Genomic DNA, 20,717 nt, shown 5'->3' with positions numbered 1-20,717 from the left:
AAAAGAAATTTCTGAGCTTAAAAATATTGAAAAATGTAAAGAACTCAATCATAAAATGCATAAAAATAAACAAAACATATTACTTCTTGAAAGTCTGGTTATAACTCCTCTAATTTTGCACTTACTTCTCTATTACTTACTTCTCTGTACTTCTGCAAATATAGTTTCAAAGGTTCAACATAATTATCAAATCCCAAAGTAGACATAGCAAATAATATATCTTCACCATTAATGGTTTTTCTTTTCTCTTGGTGACATCGATCGCTTGCCATAAGAATATGTCAAGGCATTTTATTTTATAATTTGATTTTTCTAACAAAACAAACAGCAGGTCTTAAGCCAAAAGAAGATTGGTCCTCACTTGTGTAACAAACATTTTGTTTGCTTCTTATTTTACAAAATTGCTATTAACTTTGACTATGCATAGCGGCAAAGAATAAATGATCGCCAAGGTTTAAAATGAGATAAGTGAGGTACTTATAATAGAAAAGTACCCAATACTTCATGCTAGCAATATTTTTATATGCTTAGGAAAATGTCTTAAAAGCTTTTCATTTTAGAAGCATTCTGCTGTCGGAAGGTAAAGGGCATTATCTGCAGAATTGAGTTTTTGAGATATTTGAAGAAAAGCATTTGAGCATAGAAGCAAAGCATTTGGATTTGATACTAAAATAGAGAGAGGTTGAAATTTTAAGGGGGGGGGGTTCTGTGCTTTATTTTTAGCGGAAACCAAATAAGCAAGCTTGTACAATAAAGCGAACAATAGATAACAAGAATTCAGTGAAATGAAAAACTCTTTTACTTGTCTGCAGCAGTATAGAGAGAGAGGGGGGGGGGAGAGATAGAAGAAATGTAATATTTCAACGAGAAACAAAAAATTATAAATTTTAAATAACACAAAGCAAACAATGAAAAAAATTGAACAACTTCCCGAAAAATCTAGGCGTCTCATCAGGGGAGACTGCCCTAATGAAGAGAAAGGCATGAGATATTACGTCTCATGAACTGAGTAACTACACAAAAGGATTTTTTTTCCCTAACTTTCTATAACTTAAATTCAATTTTCAATTCATTTTTACTTTGAGTGTATATATATCTATAAATATATAGAACGTCAAAAGTTATAAAATCATAGGAGTGGACCAAGAAAATATTTTCATCTCTAAATTATATCTTAAAGTTTATAAGAAAATTCAGTGTAACATGGCTTCTAAAAGATTCTTGTTGTGAAAGAACTAGTCAGCAAATTATATTTTTCAGTCCCTTCACCAAGGATACATATAAATATATATTGCAAGATTTTATCATCAAACAACCTTCTTTGTCACAGAGGAACTTGAACAATAAACCATGCTTTGAAAAGAACAGGTTTGCATGGCAAATTAGCATAGGCCTACAGTGATAAGTTAAAGATTCATATATATGTACTTTTGTACTTACAAGCTTTGAAGTAGGAGTCAGTAAAAAAAAAATGCAAAGAGCGTGATTAAAAACTAATAAAGCGTAATCCTGGAGTCGGCATGCTTTCTAGAGACGTTGATTCCGACTCCACAGCCCTGCTATTTTGAGGGGGTGGCAAATAAAGAATGGGAAAAAAATTACAGTTAATAGATTATTCTGGTTAGTTGAATGATGGACAGATGAACTTTTACTGTAAATAGATGAAATATAAACTATGACAGAGAACAACAGTACTTTTATATTTTTTACCTTGATATATAATCAGAAGTCAAAATCTTCAAAACAATTGAAGTCAATCAACAGTCAATATTAAACAAGCAAAGCTGGCATGAAAATGGCAAACTGTTTTAAAAAAATTGAAATCTGATATTTTAAAATATTATTTCGATAAATATAAAGAGCAAACAAATAAAATTTATGAACAGAAGAAGCATTTTATTGGGCTTGAAAGAAAAACAAGAACTTAATTAGTAGCAAAATATTTTTTTGCATAATTACAATATTTGATGTCAGGAAAAAAAATTAGAACCTCTTCAACCCTCACTTCTTCAAACAGCTTGAACAGGCATCAATTAATACTAATCAGAAAGATTCCTACCCAACTTGTATTATAGTTGTCACATAATGATACATAACTGGTTAGATAACAAGTTTTTTGTTTCTAGTTTTTAAAATTTATTTATTACTTTATTTTTTTTTTTTTTTTTTTTGGAAAATACGGATTTTTTTACACATAAATAAATCTTAATAAAACAACATAGTTTTCAAATGATCTCATTAAGAAACATATACCAACATTACAAAAAGGAAGATGGGAGAATAAGTCAAGCTTTTCAGTTACAAAAAAAAAGCCAGTTTTAAAAAGGATACTCGCTCGTTATAAAACTAACAAATTCAGAGACACATTCTTGAACACACTCTTTAGCATCTTTAGCAATCTAGAAATCAAACAGAAATTAAGTATCAAACAAAAAAATATATTCTGAACAAAAATACTTAACTTGCATACAAAGAAGAAAATTTGCATTCTTATAAAATCAAAAATTATAAATGGAAGCAGGGAAATAATCACAATATTGGTAAGCAATTAACCTCTTACAGTACCAGCTTAATATGCATGGTTCACTTGAACAGTTTCTTAAAAATTCTCAGAACTCCAAGTATCAGTTTTTAAAACTTAAGATCCACAAACTGATATACACAAAAACAGAAACACTTAATCAGCAATTTTCTCAGGTTTTCAAATACGAAATTGGTACAAACAAGAACAGATTTGACAGAAAAGGCTTTGGAAAATTTTGAAAGTAATATCATCCCTAAAGACAACCAGAACTATCTTCAAAACCATAGCTGTTAGTTCTGGCAAAGCTGAAATAAGCTTCTGCCTAATGAATACAATTTGTTAATAGAAAAGAAGTACAATTTGTTAATAGAAAATAAATAGAGTGATTCAAAAGTATTTTACACATAATGATAATTTATTTGGCTGGATTACCACTAAAAGACTGGGACCGGAAAAAATGGAAGAATCAAAAGAGGTGCAAGGTTAAGGGGTAGGTGGACAGCTCCCCCAAAAAGAAACTTTAATGAGCAATTGAATTTTAATATCATTACTAGTTGCGTTGCCAGGCTTAGCACGGTCCACCTCGAAAATAACACTTATGTCAAGTTATGCGTGAACAACAATCAGGCATGAACAAAAAAAAAATTTACAAAATCAATGAAATGTTGAGGCAGATTGCAGAAAAACAACCAGAAAGGAAACATTTTAAATCCCAAGAACACGAAAATCCTCAAAACAAAACCAAATTTTAATTCTTCATATTAGAGGGAAAAAATGGCGACATGTCTTTCTTTTCAATAATTTTCTTCATGCTACAAATTTTGTTACAGAAAAGATAAGTTGAAGCACTGAATAATATTTTGAAGGAGGAAAGCTTTCGAAAATTAGGGATTTTATGTCAAAATCTAAGTGACATAATTAATAGTTTTTAATTGATATCTTTGCTAATTATTATCGGAGGATTATGTTAAACAGCCAAACATAAAGACAGAAAAATTAGGAATCTATCAATGCCTGGCTTGATGGTCAGTTCATTGGCGTTTGGGATGAAGTAACTTGGACGTACATAGATAGATACATATGCTCAGTTTTTAATTATATAAGATTGATTAAGTGACCATCTCTAAAAAATTACAGACACGACTTCAAAAATTGGGTATTAAGCCACACTAGATTCTTTTCTTCCAATTCAAAGCTTCCTTTTAATTTTTATGAAGTAATAACATTAAAAAATGTAAAATACACTTATTAAGTAAAATCGTTCTTTAAACAAGTGAACCATCGATCAACTTTATCATTTTTTGACTGATTGTTCATAATCAACTTAAAAACCTAGAGAGGCATAGCCCCTTTATTTTTGAAAGTGAAGGTGTGCTTGCTCCTTGAATATATATATAAAATTGTCATGTGATTTAACATCTTCAAAATACTGGAATATGTGGTCAGGCCTATCATTTCAAATTTTTCCTGGAAAGCAAAGGGTACGTACTGTTTACTTTTATAGCATTTAACACAAGTTAGTAAAATATATATTACCTTTTCCACACCAAAAGAACTTCTTTATAACCAGACCCAGATAATATAGAGAAACCCCTGAACGCTGTTCGCAGAAAATTTTCACAATTTGCATACAGTTTTGGTATTTTTTCACTATTTTCTTAATTTATCTAGTTTTGTTCTGCAATGTGTCTTGATTTTGTTGATTGTGAGGCAATAACTTATGTTGTATGAAACTAGCACATTTATTAATCATGATATTTGAGTCATACCAGTGGAGATCTACTCACATAAGCTTTACGCTTTTGCTGTTAGTGAAACAGGATTCAGGTAGTGCATTGCATTTTTTGAAAAGAAATTTTAAAGAATATCTTTGAGTTTGCAGATAGTGGAACATTTTATCTAGGTCAGTTTATCACAAAAAATTCCTAACTAACTTATAGCTAACCATCAAAATGCACCAGTTTGGTACTCAAGTAAAATGCTGCATAGTGGAATTGGATGCACTTTGCACATGGGGTGCCATTGGGAGTACTAGTGGTGCTATTGGTAAATAAGTTTAATTATAATTGAGTTTATCTATTTTACTCAAACAGATTTTGGACAGTTATTGGAAAAAAGATAACAGGAGAATCAAAATTTGCCTATGTTAGACACGGGCAAGTGCAAGTTTGCTTGTAACCTTTGTTGTATCAAACATGGGCAAATGCATTAAGTAGTTAATATATGGCACTACTACATGATTTAGGCATCGATAAAAGTTTTAAAAATTTTTACTAAAATTCTGAAATTAGATCACAAATCAGACAAGTATTCTGAAAAAATAATAAGTAACAATAAAGTTGAGACAAACCTTGCCAGACTTAGGAATAGCATTTTTCATAATTCTTGCTACATTTGCAATAGGTAAAAACCTGTCCTGTAACAATAATATAAAATGCGCATTTACTACAAGAAAAAAAATCTATAAGTCTTATAAATTATAAATTTTTAAATCTACATATTTCACATACACAGATACTGACAAAAATTGTAGCATTGCAAAAATGTGGGAATAATTTTTGGGTTTAAACAAATTATTTCTCAGAGTTTATAGAAAAATTTAACATGGCTTCAGACAGATTATTTGTTTCAAAAGAACTTTTAATTAGTCGCTCAGGTGATTAAGAGCACAAGATTTGTTGGATCCATTAACATCATCAGAACCCTTTTTTTTTTTACCCGCGGGTTGCAGCTCATGAAAAGATGAATCTTGTGGCTCAGAACAAATACAAAATTCAAATATAGTATTTAAATTTTTTCTCAAAAATATGGGAAAATGAAGACCAATTTCTGACTAATTGGCTTCAAATATTAAAAATCATTCATAACACTGAATGAAGATGATCAGTTGGTTTGGATGATCCTAGAATGTACATTGTTCAATTTGTAAAACTTGAACACAACAATAGACTACATGAATCAGCTTTGCATTCCACATACGACCCGAAGGCCGTAGATTGTACACCACTATTTTACACAAAGTATATGAAGCAAATAAAAACTAGGGCCAAATTGTTTCTCAATGAAAAACTTGGATGATCCCTGAAGGTACTCCTTACAGGGTTGAGTTCAAAGACTGTTTGAAAGACACATGAACTTGAATAATGGCAAAAAATCTTTGTGCAAAAAAATCAAATACTATAACGTAAAATCAATACATTGAAAAAATTTGCATTAAAAGTATGCAATGAACATGATTTATTTGCATTTAATTACAAGTAATTAAGACAAAAGGTCAAGACAAATCTACCAAAACTAAGCAAATGCATAGGAGAAATATTGAATTGCTATTTTCTTGAGATAAATTTATTTTTTGCTTAAAACTTTTTTTGCAAAATTCAAACTTTGTAAGTATCATATTAATTAAACAAAAATTTGTAACTATTACATGGCGCTTCTCTTATTTTATGGTTAAGTTTAGATAAAGAGTGAAGTTTGGCAAAATTCAATTAAGCAGTCATAGATGTAGTTCATTTAGAACTTTGGACTTCAAAAGTGGTATCTCCAGTTTGAATATTCACACTGGACCATATATTTTTTGACATAGTTGTTTGCACTTATGACTGCTCTACATATATATATTTTTTAATGAAGTCTCTCCCTTCTCTCTCCCATAAATGTAATGTACATCCATGTTTATTCATTGTAAACTGAAAAAACCTTTCTTACAACTAGAAAAAAAACTTTTAGAAAAACATTGTTAAGAAATACATTTTTTACAATATATTTTATTTTAAAAAAAGGCAATTAACATGTTTTTGTTCAAGAATTGAAAAATATTCAAGAGAATTAATGAATGAGGCAGTGGTGTACATTTAACTCCCAAAAACTGATGAAAGATGGTACTTGATATGAAAAGAGAATCAAGAAAAGTTAAGAAACACCCTGTTTAAAAATAATGCATGCATGATTCTTCTACAAAAATTCAATTGTTGTCTCAAATTACCAATTTATCACTGAAGAAAATTATCCTTCAGTTCATTAAAATGATAAAGTTTTCAACTTTTATTACTGGAAGTGCAGACAAAGCCTCTTCACAATATTAAATTATCTGATTTCAGTTCCAAGCAAATTCTAAATTCATGATTATGGAGGAATTAAATAACAGCTTTTTCAGGAGTTTCACAAAGGAAATTTCCCTTTTGCAAGGAATTCTAGGAACAAGAGAGGAAAATCTGCTCACGTCAAAAACAGGTCTTTTTGAATACGTAGGTTCAATTCCACATTTCCTACTGTTTCATTTGGAATAGAATCAGGATCACTCATAGCACAGGCCTGTACTTGTATTGTGCCTCCAAGAAGGATGCTAACATGCACAACACACTTACAGCCATCTTCTACAGCTGCTTATATTTCGTGATGAACTTGGCAATTATTTGGAAAGAGCTCTGAGAGCCAAGGCGAGCTATTAATCAGTTTGGTCACTGGGTCACCTCCCTCACATGAAATTTAAAAAACTTATACCTCTCCGATTCTGAGATAGGCTCCTAGTTTCTGACTAAGCTGACAAGGCCTCTCGCTGCCTCTGTTAGTTGGAAGCAAGTTGGTGATGTCTGGCCAAACTTGGTAGAAACACCAATGTCAGCTCATAAAAGTCCAGGTTTAATAATATAGTTTATAATTCATGTCAGACACATCTGTATGTCTATGTACCGAAATTCTTCTAAATGAATCTAAGGACAGCTCTTCAGAATGACTGACAGTCGAAGACAATGGTGTTACAAACATATATGCATGTTTTCAGAAGTATAGATAAGAAAGAAGTTCGCTAAGTGTTACGATGACCTTAGCACATGCTCCTACCCCTCCCCATTTATTTCAGGGATCTCTTGCCAGGGCATGCCACAGGCTTCTTTCCATTTTAGTAAAGCTTAGAAGTAGGTATAGTTTTAATCCCTAATTTTGAGGGGGGCAAGGTCCATCTTATTTCATGGATCTCTTGCCTGGCATGCCACAAGTTTACTTTCATTTTAGTAAAGCTTACAAATAGGTTTTTTTTTTTGCGGGGGGGGGGGGGGAGGGGGGATAGTTCTGTCTTGTCACGAGCCAAGACATGCCACCGACTCTTTTCCAGTTTAGTAAAGTTTGGAAATAGGTTATTGTTTAAATTCCTTTTTCAGGGGGGAGGGGAGATGGTTTCCTCTCTGCTAGAGTCCCATTGTTGTTGTACATTTAACCCCACTCTTGTGAGAGTCATCTCTTAAAGTTGCTGCAACTGTAATATAAAATTAGTGTAATTGAAAATACAAAGCAGTACCTGTTCTCTTAAAGGTTCTCCATCCTTATCAGTAGCATCCATACTATCCCCGGACATTCCCATCGTTTCATCTCCATCTGTTTTTTAAAAAGTGAGTTGTTATTTTCATAACAATCATATTTATACTCATATTTAACATTTAGAAGCTTTCAAAGATATTATTTAAAAAGAAATTACAAAAATATAGCTAATATTTCACTTGTTTAGTTTTGATAAATGTAATTGCATACAATACATATTCGTATGTGAGAAGTTAAGAAAAACCCAGGTATTAGCTTCGTTTTCTGAGGCTTGAACAGTTTATTTCAACAATTTCAGATTATATGATATGAATACTATTATATGTTTCATAAAAATAGCTTCTGAACAGTGGTCTTCATTTATTCCTCATTTTTACAAAGGAGTTGCTCCCTGTATTATGATGTGACTGGTGCAATAAAATTTTATCAACTAATAAGGCTGAATTAATGTAAGCTCAATTAATCACAAGTTCATCAAAACTCTAACTAAGAAAATAGATTATAACTAGAATATTATTTTCCTCAAAAAAAAATAATAATAACTTCTTTATTTCTTTAAAAGTAAAATACCTTTTAATCAAAGATGTATTTAATACTTACCATCAGCATGAACAATATATTGGCCTCCAGCTAGAAATGAGTCACTCAAAGTTCCAGCACCATTATCACCATTGTCCATTTTAGAAAAATATTACTGCTGAAAAAACATTGAATAGTTATGGAAAATTATTTTTTAAGAAACCTTATTACTAATTACAATGCTAACAGACCGACACAGAGAGTTTTTTTTTTTTCTTTTTTGGAAACATATCAGAGGGAAGGGGGAAGAGTAGAATGAGAAAGCATCATTTATTGTATATTGCCAAAACCAAACTGAATTATGATAATTAAAAATAATATAATAAAGTAACAAAAAAATAATAGTGAAGTTAATGTGCATAAATTCATTATCTTAACCCATTAACCGCCGAAACTCGAAATCGTTATTTTTTTTTTGGATAAAAATCATAAAAGTTATCATTCTGAACCTATATAATAGTAATATGCTTAAAAAAGAACAAAAATGCACTTACTTTTACAAATATAGGGTGTTGCGTTGACACAATGTCAGCGGAAAAGGAGTATTAATGCTAAGTAGTTTTATCAGAAATTCTTCAGCGGTTTCAATGCTTTTTACACACAGGAAATTTTTATAATCTTAGTTATGGTTCTTAACCATACCGAGCACTTTAGGAGAAACTGAAATTTATATAAAATAAGCACATTAATGCATTTTAGAAATTTTAAATTGAGGAAACATCGATTTTTTATAGTTACACATGAAAAGCTTCACTGCAATCGTGATCAAGTGCAACCTTGCAAACATTGCAGCAATAAATAGTTTGGCTGTGGCAATTCTTGCAGCGTAGTCTTTTATTGTCTGTCGATCTTACGATAAAATGTCCCCCAGATACAGGCATTGGTAAGCTGAATTTGCTTGGCCGTCCTGTAGCTGGACTTTTCTTTTTCATGTCACTATCATAAGGGGTCTGTAAAAGATGAAGTGCAATCTCTCGCCTAAAATCCAATAGTGACTTTCTATTTTCTTCTTTCGATAGTCTTGAAAGTTTCCAAGCATTGGTTAATGCAACATCAATATAATTGAAGAATATTGGCCACCACCATTTTTTCCCTCGGACTCTAATTCTGTAATTTGAAACTATATTGTCACACAAATCAACACACCCCATTTTCATGTTGTATTGCTCAACTATACAAGGTTGAGGAACAGATATCTTCTTCTTCTGGTTTCTGGAATAGCGAGAAACGTTTTTGACAGGCTCAATTTTACCATAGGTTGAACCCATAGTCACAACAGCGTTGTCATTCCATCGTTTTTGCTGGACATACAAAGTTGTTTGTTCTACAAGATGCGATAAAACATCGGAATCAAAAAAAAAGATTAAAAATATCAACACTAGCTTTACCTTCTAGAGTGTGTCTTACAGCTTGAATGGGGACCTGTTCTTCATTTTTTGGTTGATACCTATCAATTGGTTCCTGTTTTGTCCATCGCCAATCTTCTGTTTTTCGTTTTTTAGTTTTTTTACTACGGGAATTGGAACAATTGAACTTTTTTTTGCGCAGACTTCAACTTCGCCTGCAGTATCGCCCAGTAAAACTTCATTATCATTATTTAAAATGTTGTCATTGCCTTCTTCTTCATCACTAGCTTCTGTTATTTCTGTTGGTACAACAACAATATCTGTTTCTTCATTTTCATTATCATCATCATCTGAATTTTGTTCGAAAATCTGTTCCAAATCTTCTTCTAAAGTTAGATATCTTGTTCTGGGCATTTCGAGAGGCAGAGACGGAAAAACAGCTTTCACAGTCAAAACGAGCAGAATAAAAATGAAATATAGTTCTACCCTAAAGCAATTGAGACAGACAGTTAGCCTACCCCTTTTTCGCTGACGTTGCATCAACTCAACACCAGTTTTTACTTCCCACTCCTCCCCAGCAGAAGCAGTTTCTATGAGGAATAATCTGATAAAAAGTGACCTCGACTAAAAGTATTTCATATCTAAACCAAAACTTTTTTTTATTTTTATTTTTTCTGACAGAAAACTGGATCACAAATTTAGTCAAAAAAACCATGTGAGAGAAACAATTTTTATCATACATAAAAAAAGAAATTTAAAGCAATTTTTTTATTTAACATATTTTTACTAATATTCTTAAATTCAAATTAGCAATCGATAAAAAAATTAGATTTCCAGTGTAGTTTCTATGAATATTCATTATAACCATTGCGTCAACGCAACACCAGCGGGTAATGGGTTAAGAAAATAATCTTGTATTTTCATCTTTTGCTCGTCTTGCTTTTAAGAAATAATAAAGTCTGGTGTAAAAAAATAAATAAAAACTAACAAACAGAGAAAAAAGCTGAAATTTCACATGTGCATAAAATTATTAATATTCATCAAATACATCCTCCATGGAAATCTTTTTCTATCCTTCTCTTGTCTGGTTTTGTGTACCAACTTTGATGCACCTGTTAATATGATTTGATTATGTTCAAAATTGCACTGAATAATCAGCTTGATAACTTATTTCTTCCTACATTATGAAAATTTTTCCTTTCTCAATACTGGCAAAGGTAGTTCAGCCGACAAGCGTTACATGGCAGTATCTTGGCAGTATACTTTTGAAAACCGTCTATAAAATAGCTAGACTGAAACCGTTTCTTTAGTGTTCTATTGATTATTTAAACATCATGAACGTAGAAAATTGAAGATACTTGTCATCCCATAGAATCAATTTTCGAAAATTCTCTTAAAAAATGAAGGACAATGCTTTAGCAGTTACACAATTCATTGGCTTCAACAGATTTGACGGAGAATCTTGATGTAATTTCAGAATTTCACTCACAACAGATCAGATTTCACATGGCAATAAATCTACCATATGTGTTTAACATTTGTTTTACTATCCCAAATCCTGGTCACAAAGGACAAACAAATGTCCTCTCAGAGGAAAGTTATGGGCAACCTTGTTAAATTTATTTGGTGTTTTTCCTAGAAAAAGTCTCCTGCAGTGTTGTTCTTATTTTGATTAGCTCATACATCACTGAAAGAGTATAGTTTTTTTACAGTTCCTAGAGTGATCTTGATAAAATCCCTGAGAAATCGGTAAATTTCTATTCGATCACGGAATGCAGGAGCATCCCGGTTCCAAGAAAACCAAATGCCTACCGCCAAGAAAGCCAAATGTCAGTCACCAACAAAGCCAAATATATACCGCCAAGAAAGACGAAAGAAATTAAACATGCGACTAAGAACAGTTTACACGAGAGAGCAAGTTGGGGTTTTCACCCCTCTGTGTCTCAACCCTATGAAGACCCTCTGAGTTGATTTTTGGCATACTCTATCTCTAGTGGCCCCTGACCAGGTATACCAAATTACAATCCCCAGGACCATCAGGGGGAGGAGGAATTTAAGTTAGAAAATTGCTATTCAAAAACCTTTTCGTGTTCTTTAACAGGGCTACAGCCCAGACGAAACGAAGGATCGAGCTGAAATTTTGCAGACACATTCCTTGTGCCCTACTGGTGTGCCTTTTGTGCCATTTGACCCCTCTCCCCCAGTTTCTATCCCCCAAATAATACCTTCCCAGGGGTCTGTAACAGCCCCCGGGAATCTTTGTTAATGATTTTCTGTATACATATTATTGGTGAGCTATTGAAAATATGTACAAAAATTCAGCCCCCAGGGACATCACAGGCCGGAGTAATTAAAGTTTGAAAATCACTAATTTCCTCTCAATTTTTGTGTACTTACTCTCAGCTCATAGGGTTTGTTTATCTTTGACTGAAATTGCAAGGCTGAAACAGATCAAACAGTTATTTAAAAGTTGTCTTAGGAAATGAAATTCAATCAAGACTAAAATTAATCCAACAGTTCATGGCACAACTAGATGGCGCTATAAGCTTAAGCCAATTTAAGTAGGGCCATGAACAGTTGCATAGATTTTCTGACTCATACAAGTTTAATATATTTAATGGCTTAGGGGTTTTTTTTTTTTTTTTTTTTTTTTTGGCAATACGATACATTATTTTGTCTATTTAATGAACTTTTAAACAAAACAAGGTATTAAACATGACAAAGAGTTCTATTAAAATGGAAAATAATTCGCCAAATAATTAATTTTTTAAGTAGTTAAAATGTAAAATAATCCGCCATATAGGAAATGAAGTTGTTAAGTGAAGTGAAAAGCTCAGTTAAAATAACCCCCACCATATGAATACTTTGTACTTTTCCACTACAAATGCATGATGTGGCTTATTTTTAACCTTTTGAAGATTATTTTTATTTTATTCATTACCGCCATTACTTGTTTAAAGATACCATACATTATTTTGTCTTGAACTAAAAAAAAAAAAAAACAAAGACGTTAAACAAGACTAAGAGCTGCATTAAAAAGAAAGATAAATCACCAAAACAACTAAAATTAACCTATAAAATATTAAAAAAATTAAGAGAAGAAGTCACTAAATAAAGTGAAAAGCTAGATTAAAATTGTCCACAAGCTGTAAAACATTAAAAAACTTCATGTAAATAATCCGTCAAATAAAGAAACTAATAGAATCTAGTGACAAGTTGTAAAATACTCATTAAACAAAATAATTTAAAATATAGTATTTTATTATTCAAGCAGTTTTCTTTCCAACAGAGAGAATAAAAAGATTGCAATAAAAGTTAAATGCCCCAATTCTTGCCAAACGAACATAAAATCTAGCTGGTCAGAAGATAACATGACGTAAAATTAAGCTTGCCATTATTGTTTCTTACAAACACAAAATACGTAGTTTCAATTGAAAATTTCCGACTTGAAATTCTCAATTCTAAAAACACAAAGTAATAATTATCAATGCAAAAAGATGTGATATCTTATTAAAAACAATGCTGTTGTAAAAATTTCCCCACCAAGAAAACCTCTCTGTTCCCTATAAAAAAGAACGCCTTCATCCTAAACCTAAAAACCCTCAGCCTTAAAAAGTTATGATATCTAGTTTTTCCGAAAAGTATCTGCCAAACTAATATCCACCCTGTTTTCCTCTTTCGTCACAACTATTTTCGCTTGAACTTGCCCCCATTATCACCTTTTTACCAGTGAGGATAGATCCTTTAAATTGTTTTCAATACTGTTTGGCTGGAAGCTTTGCAAAGTTAGGTAGTTGCTTGGTGAGCAAAAAGCTACCCGTTAAACAGGAGTGAAAACTATTTAAAGGAACTATCCTCACGGTAAGCAATTGGTGATGGGGACAGGTTCCAGCAAAAATAGTTGTAACGAAAGAAGAAAACAGGGAGGATGGTAGTTTGGCAGATACTTGGCGGGAAAACTAGATGTCATAACTTATTAAGGCTGAGGGTTTTCGGGGTTTAGGATGAAGGCCTTTTTTGTAGGGAACAGGTAAAGGTTTTCTCGGCGGGGAAATTTTTACAACAGGGAGTTTTTGTTTTTGATGAGATACTATTTTACCTATGATACTGCCTCTATCCAGACCCATAATTTTGAATTTTTCAGGAGGGGGGAGGGAAGAGTGTACATATATACTCAAAGCAAATTTTATCGAAAAGCAATGAAAAGCACGCACATTTAAGGAAAAAGAATTATCCTTTCAAAGTCAAGGAAAGAGGCAATCCTTCCCTCCCCCCCTCCGACTCCTAAATTAAGGATCGGCCCCTACCTTAATAATGCTAGAGTAAAGGTATTTTTTGTTTTTACTTCATTACGCAAAAAACACTAGTTCTTCTATGATCCTGACATGCATTCACACTGCGTCTTACTACTCCTTCCTTCCCGTTAGGAGCAGAAAGGGCATAAGTCTGGGACATATGCCCCTCCTGCACTAAACAAAAAGTCAGGCCCTTAAATAAAGTGCTTTGTTAATCCAGGACTCACTTCCCTTCTACACTAGTCGATTTCTCTACATAAAAATATGGTAAAAACACAGCTAACTCAATTTTGCAAAAAAATAGAGCAGGGGTCCTTTCTGTAATTTCATCGATTCATTGCCCAGTGCATACAAAACTGCACAGGGAAATTAAATTCACTTTCAGCTTGCATTATTAAAGTTCGTGTTTTCACGTGGGGTACTGAACATAAAACAGATAAAAATAAATAAATAAATAAAAGCATTGGAATGCAAATATTATAAATTTTTGATTTGTGCAAGAAACTTCAAAATGTTCAAGTTTTCCCAAGTCAAAATAAATCATTCCGGAAAAAAACAAAAAAATTTCCCCAAAACTTCCTGTTTCCTTTCTTTTTTTTTTTTTTTCTGATTCTTCAAATCTCTAGTTCATCCATTCTATTGCTCAAGAAATCAAAGCAAATAGATGTGTTCAAGAAATTAAGTCTCGATTTCTAAAAAGAGAAGTGCAGTAGTTGAGAACTTCTTTTGATTTTGAATTCCTTTCAAAAAGTGAATATTTTTGTACAAAGCTTAGGAGAAGTTCAAGGCTCAAGAGTCAAACGTTCATAAATTCTCATACAAATTAAGACTTGAGCAGAGTAGACTAATAAACCATGTGGCAAAATCGGTATCAAAGACATAAACATTAAAAATAACCTAGACTTTACTTATTTAATATGTAAGTTTATTTTCATACTAAAACTCAGAAGCACAATATTTAAGAGCGTTTTCTTTGTTCATATTGATTTAACATATGATTACACACTTATGTACTTATTACACCATTAAAATTTCGGAATTTAAGCATTTAGTATGCTTTCAACTTTTATATTTTCAAAATGAGGTTTTATACATCATCATCATATCAATTGTTCCAATTCTTATTGTTTCTGAATGCAACATGTAAGGTCTGCTTTTAATTACATAGTATTAAATATCGATCGGATTACTACATAGATTCAAGTTAAGTGTTAAAGTAAGCGACAAAATTGAGTAATTAATCAGTGCATCATAAAATGAAAAAATTTCTCAACTATTATAATGACATCAACAAAGGTACCGATTTCCAAATAATCAAAATTAGAAATGTCACAAATGAATTGTATTGTTATATTTTTTAGGTAATAGTCACCTGAGGATATGTTAAATGCAACTGTTGTTTATTTGACAAATATTTTGACAACTTAAGAAACACGACAGCTCGTAATAACCAATCACTGCAAATCCTCGGAAACGGAGGTTTTGAAGCGAGTGCAATTACAGTTAACATATGAATTTCCCACACTTGCTCATTTTTGCCGTTAGAAGGCGAGATGAAATACCATCGCCACCACCACGGATGATAGAACCATGGATTGTATGGAATTTTCAAACGTGTAGAAGAGAAGAATCTATCTGAATGAGGGGAAAAAGTAAAATTTTGATGCGCGTATTCCGCTTATTTGAACGAGACTCTGCTTCTGCAGAAGCTGACATTGCTAGAAATAATAGATTTGTCCATTTCCGCCTGTAAAACGGATGTTTGTCTTTCCATACAATCCGTGGTCAGACAGTACTGTCAGACTAGAGTCCCTATTATATGTCTGACCACGGATTGTATGGAAAGACAAAAATCCGTTTTACAGCCGGAAATGGACGAATCTATTATTTTTTACCGATGTCATGCAATCCGTGGTTGGACAGTAGAGTCCCTACATATCAAGAGGGGATAAGCAAACGTTTTGACTGCTGTCTACGCGCTTTCGCTCTATTTCAGAGAACCTAGAGTCCCTATATGAAAACGTAGTTTTCAGAGTTGCGACAACAGCTACGCTCGGAAAGCGCTACCGGTTACAGGGGGAAAATAGGGTTGCCGCCAAGCTGCAAGATTAGCTCCTTGTTCGCTTTCGAGTTTCATTTTAAAAAATAGTCGCAAACGGGAGCGGAAAGAGTGGCTGAAACGGGTTCTGAAGGATGTAAGCACGCGGATTCGAAAATGCATGCTGTTCAATAAGTGAAACGCTCGATTTTGATTCAAACATTAAAAAAAGACAAAATGGCCCCGGTGTTAGCAGAATTAAGAGCAGATTTTTTCTAAAATCTTATTCTCTTTAATATGATCAATTTTAAACTAATCAAAAGATTCCGAGACAACGAAAATTATATAATAACTTTAATTGATTGAAAAGGAATGAAAGAATAAAGACTGATTAAGAAAATGAAAATAAATAAATAAGCAACAAATAACGAACATAAAAAAATTGCTTGTTTTTGCTACATTAAATTAAGCTTTATAAAGATTTTTGAACATAGAAATATTTCTTATATTGATATCAAAAGCATTACTTATTTTTTTTCTATAAAAGGAAAAATATACAATTTTCTGATTTAAATGGAACAAAGTTTAGCATTAGCTTAAAAATTAAGAAAGGAAATATATGCCTGGCATGCCCACATACGGGGGGGGGAGGACTGTTAGGGGTGTGGCACCCATGTATATGCAAAGGAAAGTTTGAAAGAGTAATACTAGAAATATGTAGAAGCTTAAAACAAGGTATCCTATCCAGGCCAAGATGTATACATTTTAGGCCTCCTGCAACAAAATCTGTATAGCCCCTCCCCAGAGGCCATCAGTGTATATTTGTAACGTTAAATAAGTCTTAGTGCTAGGTTTTTTTCAATTTTTTTCTTTAATATCAGAGGCCGTTGAACCCCTTAAGACGTGGGGCACCCCACACTGCGGGGAGCCAATCTCGCCCCAACTCACTCCAAAAAAAAAGAGATTAAGAACCTCTGAATATTTTAATGGTTTAGTGGGTACACCTAGTTAATAGATTAATTTGTATAAAGTTGAAAACCGAAATTATATTAATCAGAGGTCATTTTTATTTGAAACTAGATGCAGATAGAAATATTCAGAAATGAATAGGGAAATTAAGGAGGGGGCGGGGTGTATTTTGACACATTATATTTTTTCAACATTCTTATATGCATAAGAAACAGATGTCTCCATTATTTTATATTTATTTCTTGAAAGTACACTTTCTATTATTTAAAATTTTCAACAACATTTTTATACCAAAACAATACTAGAATGAAAGGTAGTTAGATAGTAGACATTTTTTTAATGAAACAAAATTGGAACAATTCAGAGCACCAAAAAGGACTTGAACTTATTTTGAATTTTTATGACAAAGCAAAAACTAAAAATTGAAAACAATTTAGCATGAGGAAAACTCATTTATTTCATGCTAAGTTTTCAAATCAATAGCATGATCTTATTGTTGTAATCTTGTTGTTTTTGTAAACAACACATATCTCTGTTGTTCAATTTACTTTTTGGTGTTATTGTATCTATAAATTTTATTTAAAACACAAAATTTTCAGCATTTTCATCCGAAAAAGAAAACATTAGTTTAATTAAAAACTTCAGTCACTAATGGGCTAATCTTTAAAAAGTACAACTTTGCTGTCACATGCCTTTTACAGTTAAAACTAAGTGATAGTTTATTATTTTTTAATTTCATCAAAAATATATCCATATAAATCTGCCGACAGTTTTTTTTTTTTTTTTTGTAATAATTTTTTTTTGGTTAGCAGCATGTGATTTCTCACCTCCATGTGTTAGAATTTAATTGATTCAAAATAAATAAAGAGATAAAAAAAAGGTAAGAAAATGAAAATAAATAAATGAACGGAAAGGCAAACGTTGTAAAGAGTTTTAAATCTAAAAATATTTCCTGTAACCATCTAAAAAGCAATATCACTAATTAAAATGGTTTTCTATTTTAAAAAAATGCTAATTTAAATTGCATGTTTAAGTTTACCCTGTACAATTTTCTGATTTAAATGTGATTAAGTTAAACGTTAAATTAAAAATTTGAAAGATAAATATGCAAAGGAAAATTTGAAAGTTCAATACTAGAAATAGGTAGATGGTCAAAACGAGGTAACCCCCCCCCCAAAAAAAAAAAAGAAAGAAAGAATACCAAGAACCTCTAAATATTTTAGTGGTTCATTAGGCACTCTTAGTTAAAATATTAGTTTGAATAAAGTTGAATATTATTACTTTAATTTGATGTAGATAGAAATATACAGAAATAAATTAAGGAGTTGAAGGGGTGTAATTTGAAACATTACTTATTTTCAACTCATATGAATAAGAAACAAATGTATCTATTGTTATTTATTTCTCTGCATCACATCATGCATCTATTACTTACATTTTGAACAATATTTTCAAATCAAAACAATATTATAAAGAAAAGAAAGTAGACACTTTCTTAATGAAACAAAGAAAAAAATCATTCCTAGCACCAGTAGTGGACTTGTACTTATTTTCAATGTTCGTGGAAAAGCAATGTTTACATTTATTTTTGACAGAGATTTTAAATACAACTTAGCATAAAGAAAACTCATTCATTCCATACTAACAGTTCAGGTCATTACCACGTAAAGATTACAACAGTCTTTAATGTTCAATTTATTTTTTGGTGTTGTTACATCTGTAAACTTTATTTCAAACATAGAATTTCAAACATTTTTACACAAAAAAAAAAGAGAGAAAACAAAGACATTTTTCTCAATGAGGCAATTAAAATCAAATTCAGGGTACCAAAAAAGAATTTGTAGTTTTTATAGATTTTGGGGCAAACTATTATTGTCAATAACTGCTTAAGTAACAAAATAAGCAAAGATTAATCTTTGTGTTTTCTGAAATGCAACATAACTTTTAAATATTCACATGTTCAAAATGTGGTTATTATTATCAAATTTTTAAAAATTCTTTACTCCAAAGTATCATTTCATAAAACTAATAACTATGGACAAAACACAAGTTTAATCAAAAATTTCAATCACTTATAAGCATAAAGAAAATAAATTTTGTTATAGGCTTTACTCCCATTTACTCAATTAGGGAGTTTCGATTAGACAGGGCAAAATATACTGTTGCGTGTAATTTATTTTCTTTTATACTATTTGTGAAGTGAATGTTTGTGAAAAAAAAAAAACCTTGATTGAAATAAATTGAATTTTTTGTTCAGATTTTTTCACATAGATTGCAATTCCATTCATTACCCTGTATCATGGATGGATGAAACCATCCAACATCCTGAAAAATGCTTCCAGAATTTAGTCAGAAACAGAGAAGGTGCATTGACAGTCGGAAGTGAACTAAGATAACAGTTGCTACCTATCCCTTCCAAAATTGGAGTTATTTGCAGTTTTTCAAATCCTGTCCTGTAGTTTAAGTGGAGAGAAAAATCTCTTCTTGAAAGGGGGGGGAATTTCTGGATAACTACACAAAGAGAATAAGCATCAATGAACTGTTCATTTAATGCTGAAATAAACAAACCTAAATATATCTTTCATAATTTTATGTATACCTAAATTTCTTAGCCTTGCGTTGAATACCGAAAAATTTATTAAAAATCTAAATTGAAAACAATATTTTTACATGACAAACAAGCATAAACCTTACAAGCATTTGTTTTACAAAACAAATTCAAAACTCTAAATTTAGAGAATCAAAACAGAATTCCAGCTATTTCTCAATTTCTGTTGCAAAATTATTGTTTGTTTTACCTCTTTACATTTCAATATTATTATACAAATGAATGATAATAAATATGATAATAAGCGTGACAAATCAGAAATACAGCACTGTTTGTATGAAGAAGATCAAAATTTTATTTAATTACACTATTTAGCATTTAAACACAGAATTTTTGTTTGTGTGTCATTGTTGAAAGTCCAAAGACCATTTCGGCAACAAATTTTCTGAAGTCATCAGCATAATAAGAAGCATAACAAACATGAATGGCATATTATGTATGGAAGTTTATTATTTTTTTAAACAACTTCATTAGTTTTGATAAAGCTGTCAAGCTAAGAAAACTTGGAAAATGATTTCTGGACATCCTTGTAAACTAAATACTGGAGATCATTCTATTATACAATTCTTTAAGCGAACAGTACAATACTATCATGAGTTTTCTAGAACATCTGCATCAGGGCTATAATTCAACTGGTAGTTGAGCTTTCTTCAAGTTGCAGAATATCTGGAAGAAACTTAAAAAACATTAAGGGCAAATAAATTTAAAAGCAGAAGTAAAACTCTTCAAATGTGCTAAATCATCAATGCGGCTGAACACAATTGGCAGAAATGTTTTTTTAAATTATAAATAGAAAATAAATAAACACACTTTAATCGAAATAGAGCTGTATTTCAACTACTTTGCATTAAGTATGTTGTAAAATTTAATTTCAAATAACAGGGTGTGTTTTAAAAACACTTGAAAAAGTAAAACACATGTTACAGGGGAATATTTTACCTAATTCATCGAATCTCTTTTGACTAGCATAGATTGTTTTTCATTTAATTATGTACATAAAATTATGTACATATTTGTTACTGTGCATCATCTTTGCTCTTAA

At 31.5% G+C, this 20,717-nt stretch overlaps 1 protein-coding gene across 1 annotated transcript in view; it reads right to left on the bottom strand.

Annotated features, from left to right (window-relative positions):
* LOC129226103 (nuclear transcription factor Y subunit beta-like) overlaps positions 1 to 15,523 on the bottom strand; it is a 29,491-nt gene extending 13,968 nt beyond the window's left edge. Inside the window, exons 1-6 of the mRNA XM_054860700.1 lie at positions 15,433 to 15,523; positions 8,441 to 8,537; positions 7,821 to 7,897; positions 4,875 to 4,940; positions 2,332 to 2,399; positions 141 to 270 (exon numbers count right to left, since the gene is read on the bottom strand). Of these exons, the coding sequence (XP_054716675.1) occupies positions 141 to 270; positions 2,332 to 2,399; positions 4,875 to 4,940; positions 7,821 to 7,897; positions 8,441 to 8,519 (420 nt within the window). The 5' untranslated portion in view covers positions 8,520 to 8,537; positions 15,433 to 15,523. The remainder of the gene's footprint in view (positions 1 to 140; positions 271 to 2,331; positions 2,400 to 4,874; positions 4,941 to 7,820; positions 7,898 to 8,440; positions 8,538 to 15,432) is intronic.
* Positions 15,524 to 20,717: the final 5,194 nt, after the last annotated feature.

This window comes from Uloborus diversus, chromosome 7 (genome assembly GCF_026930045.1).
Source record: "Uloborus diversus isolate 005 chromosome 7, Udiv.v.3.1, whole genome shotgun sequence".
NCBI classification, from domain to species: Eukaryota; Metazoa; Arthropoda; class Arachnida; order Araneae; family Uloboridae; genus Uloborus; species Uloborus diversus.
Note: the sequence above shows the minus strand (reverse complement) of the source record. Positions and strands in the feature narration are given on the sequence as shown.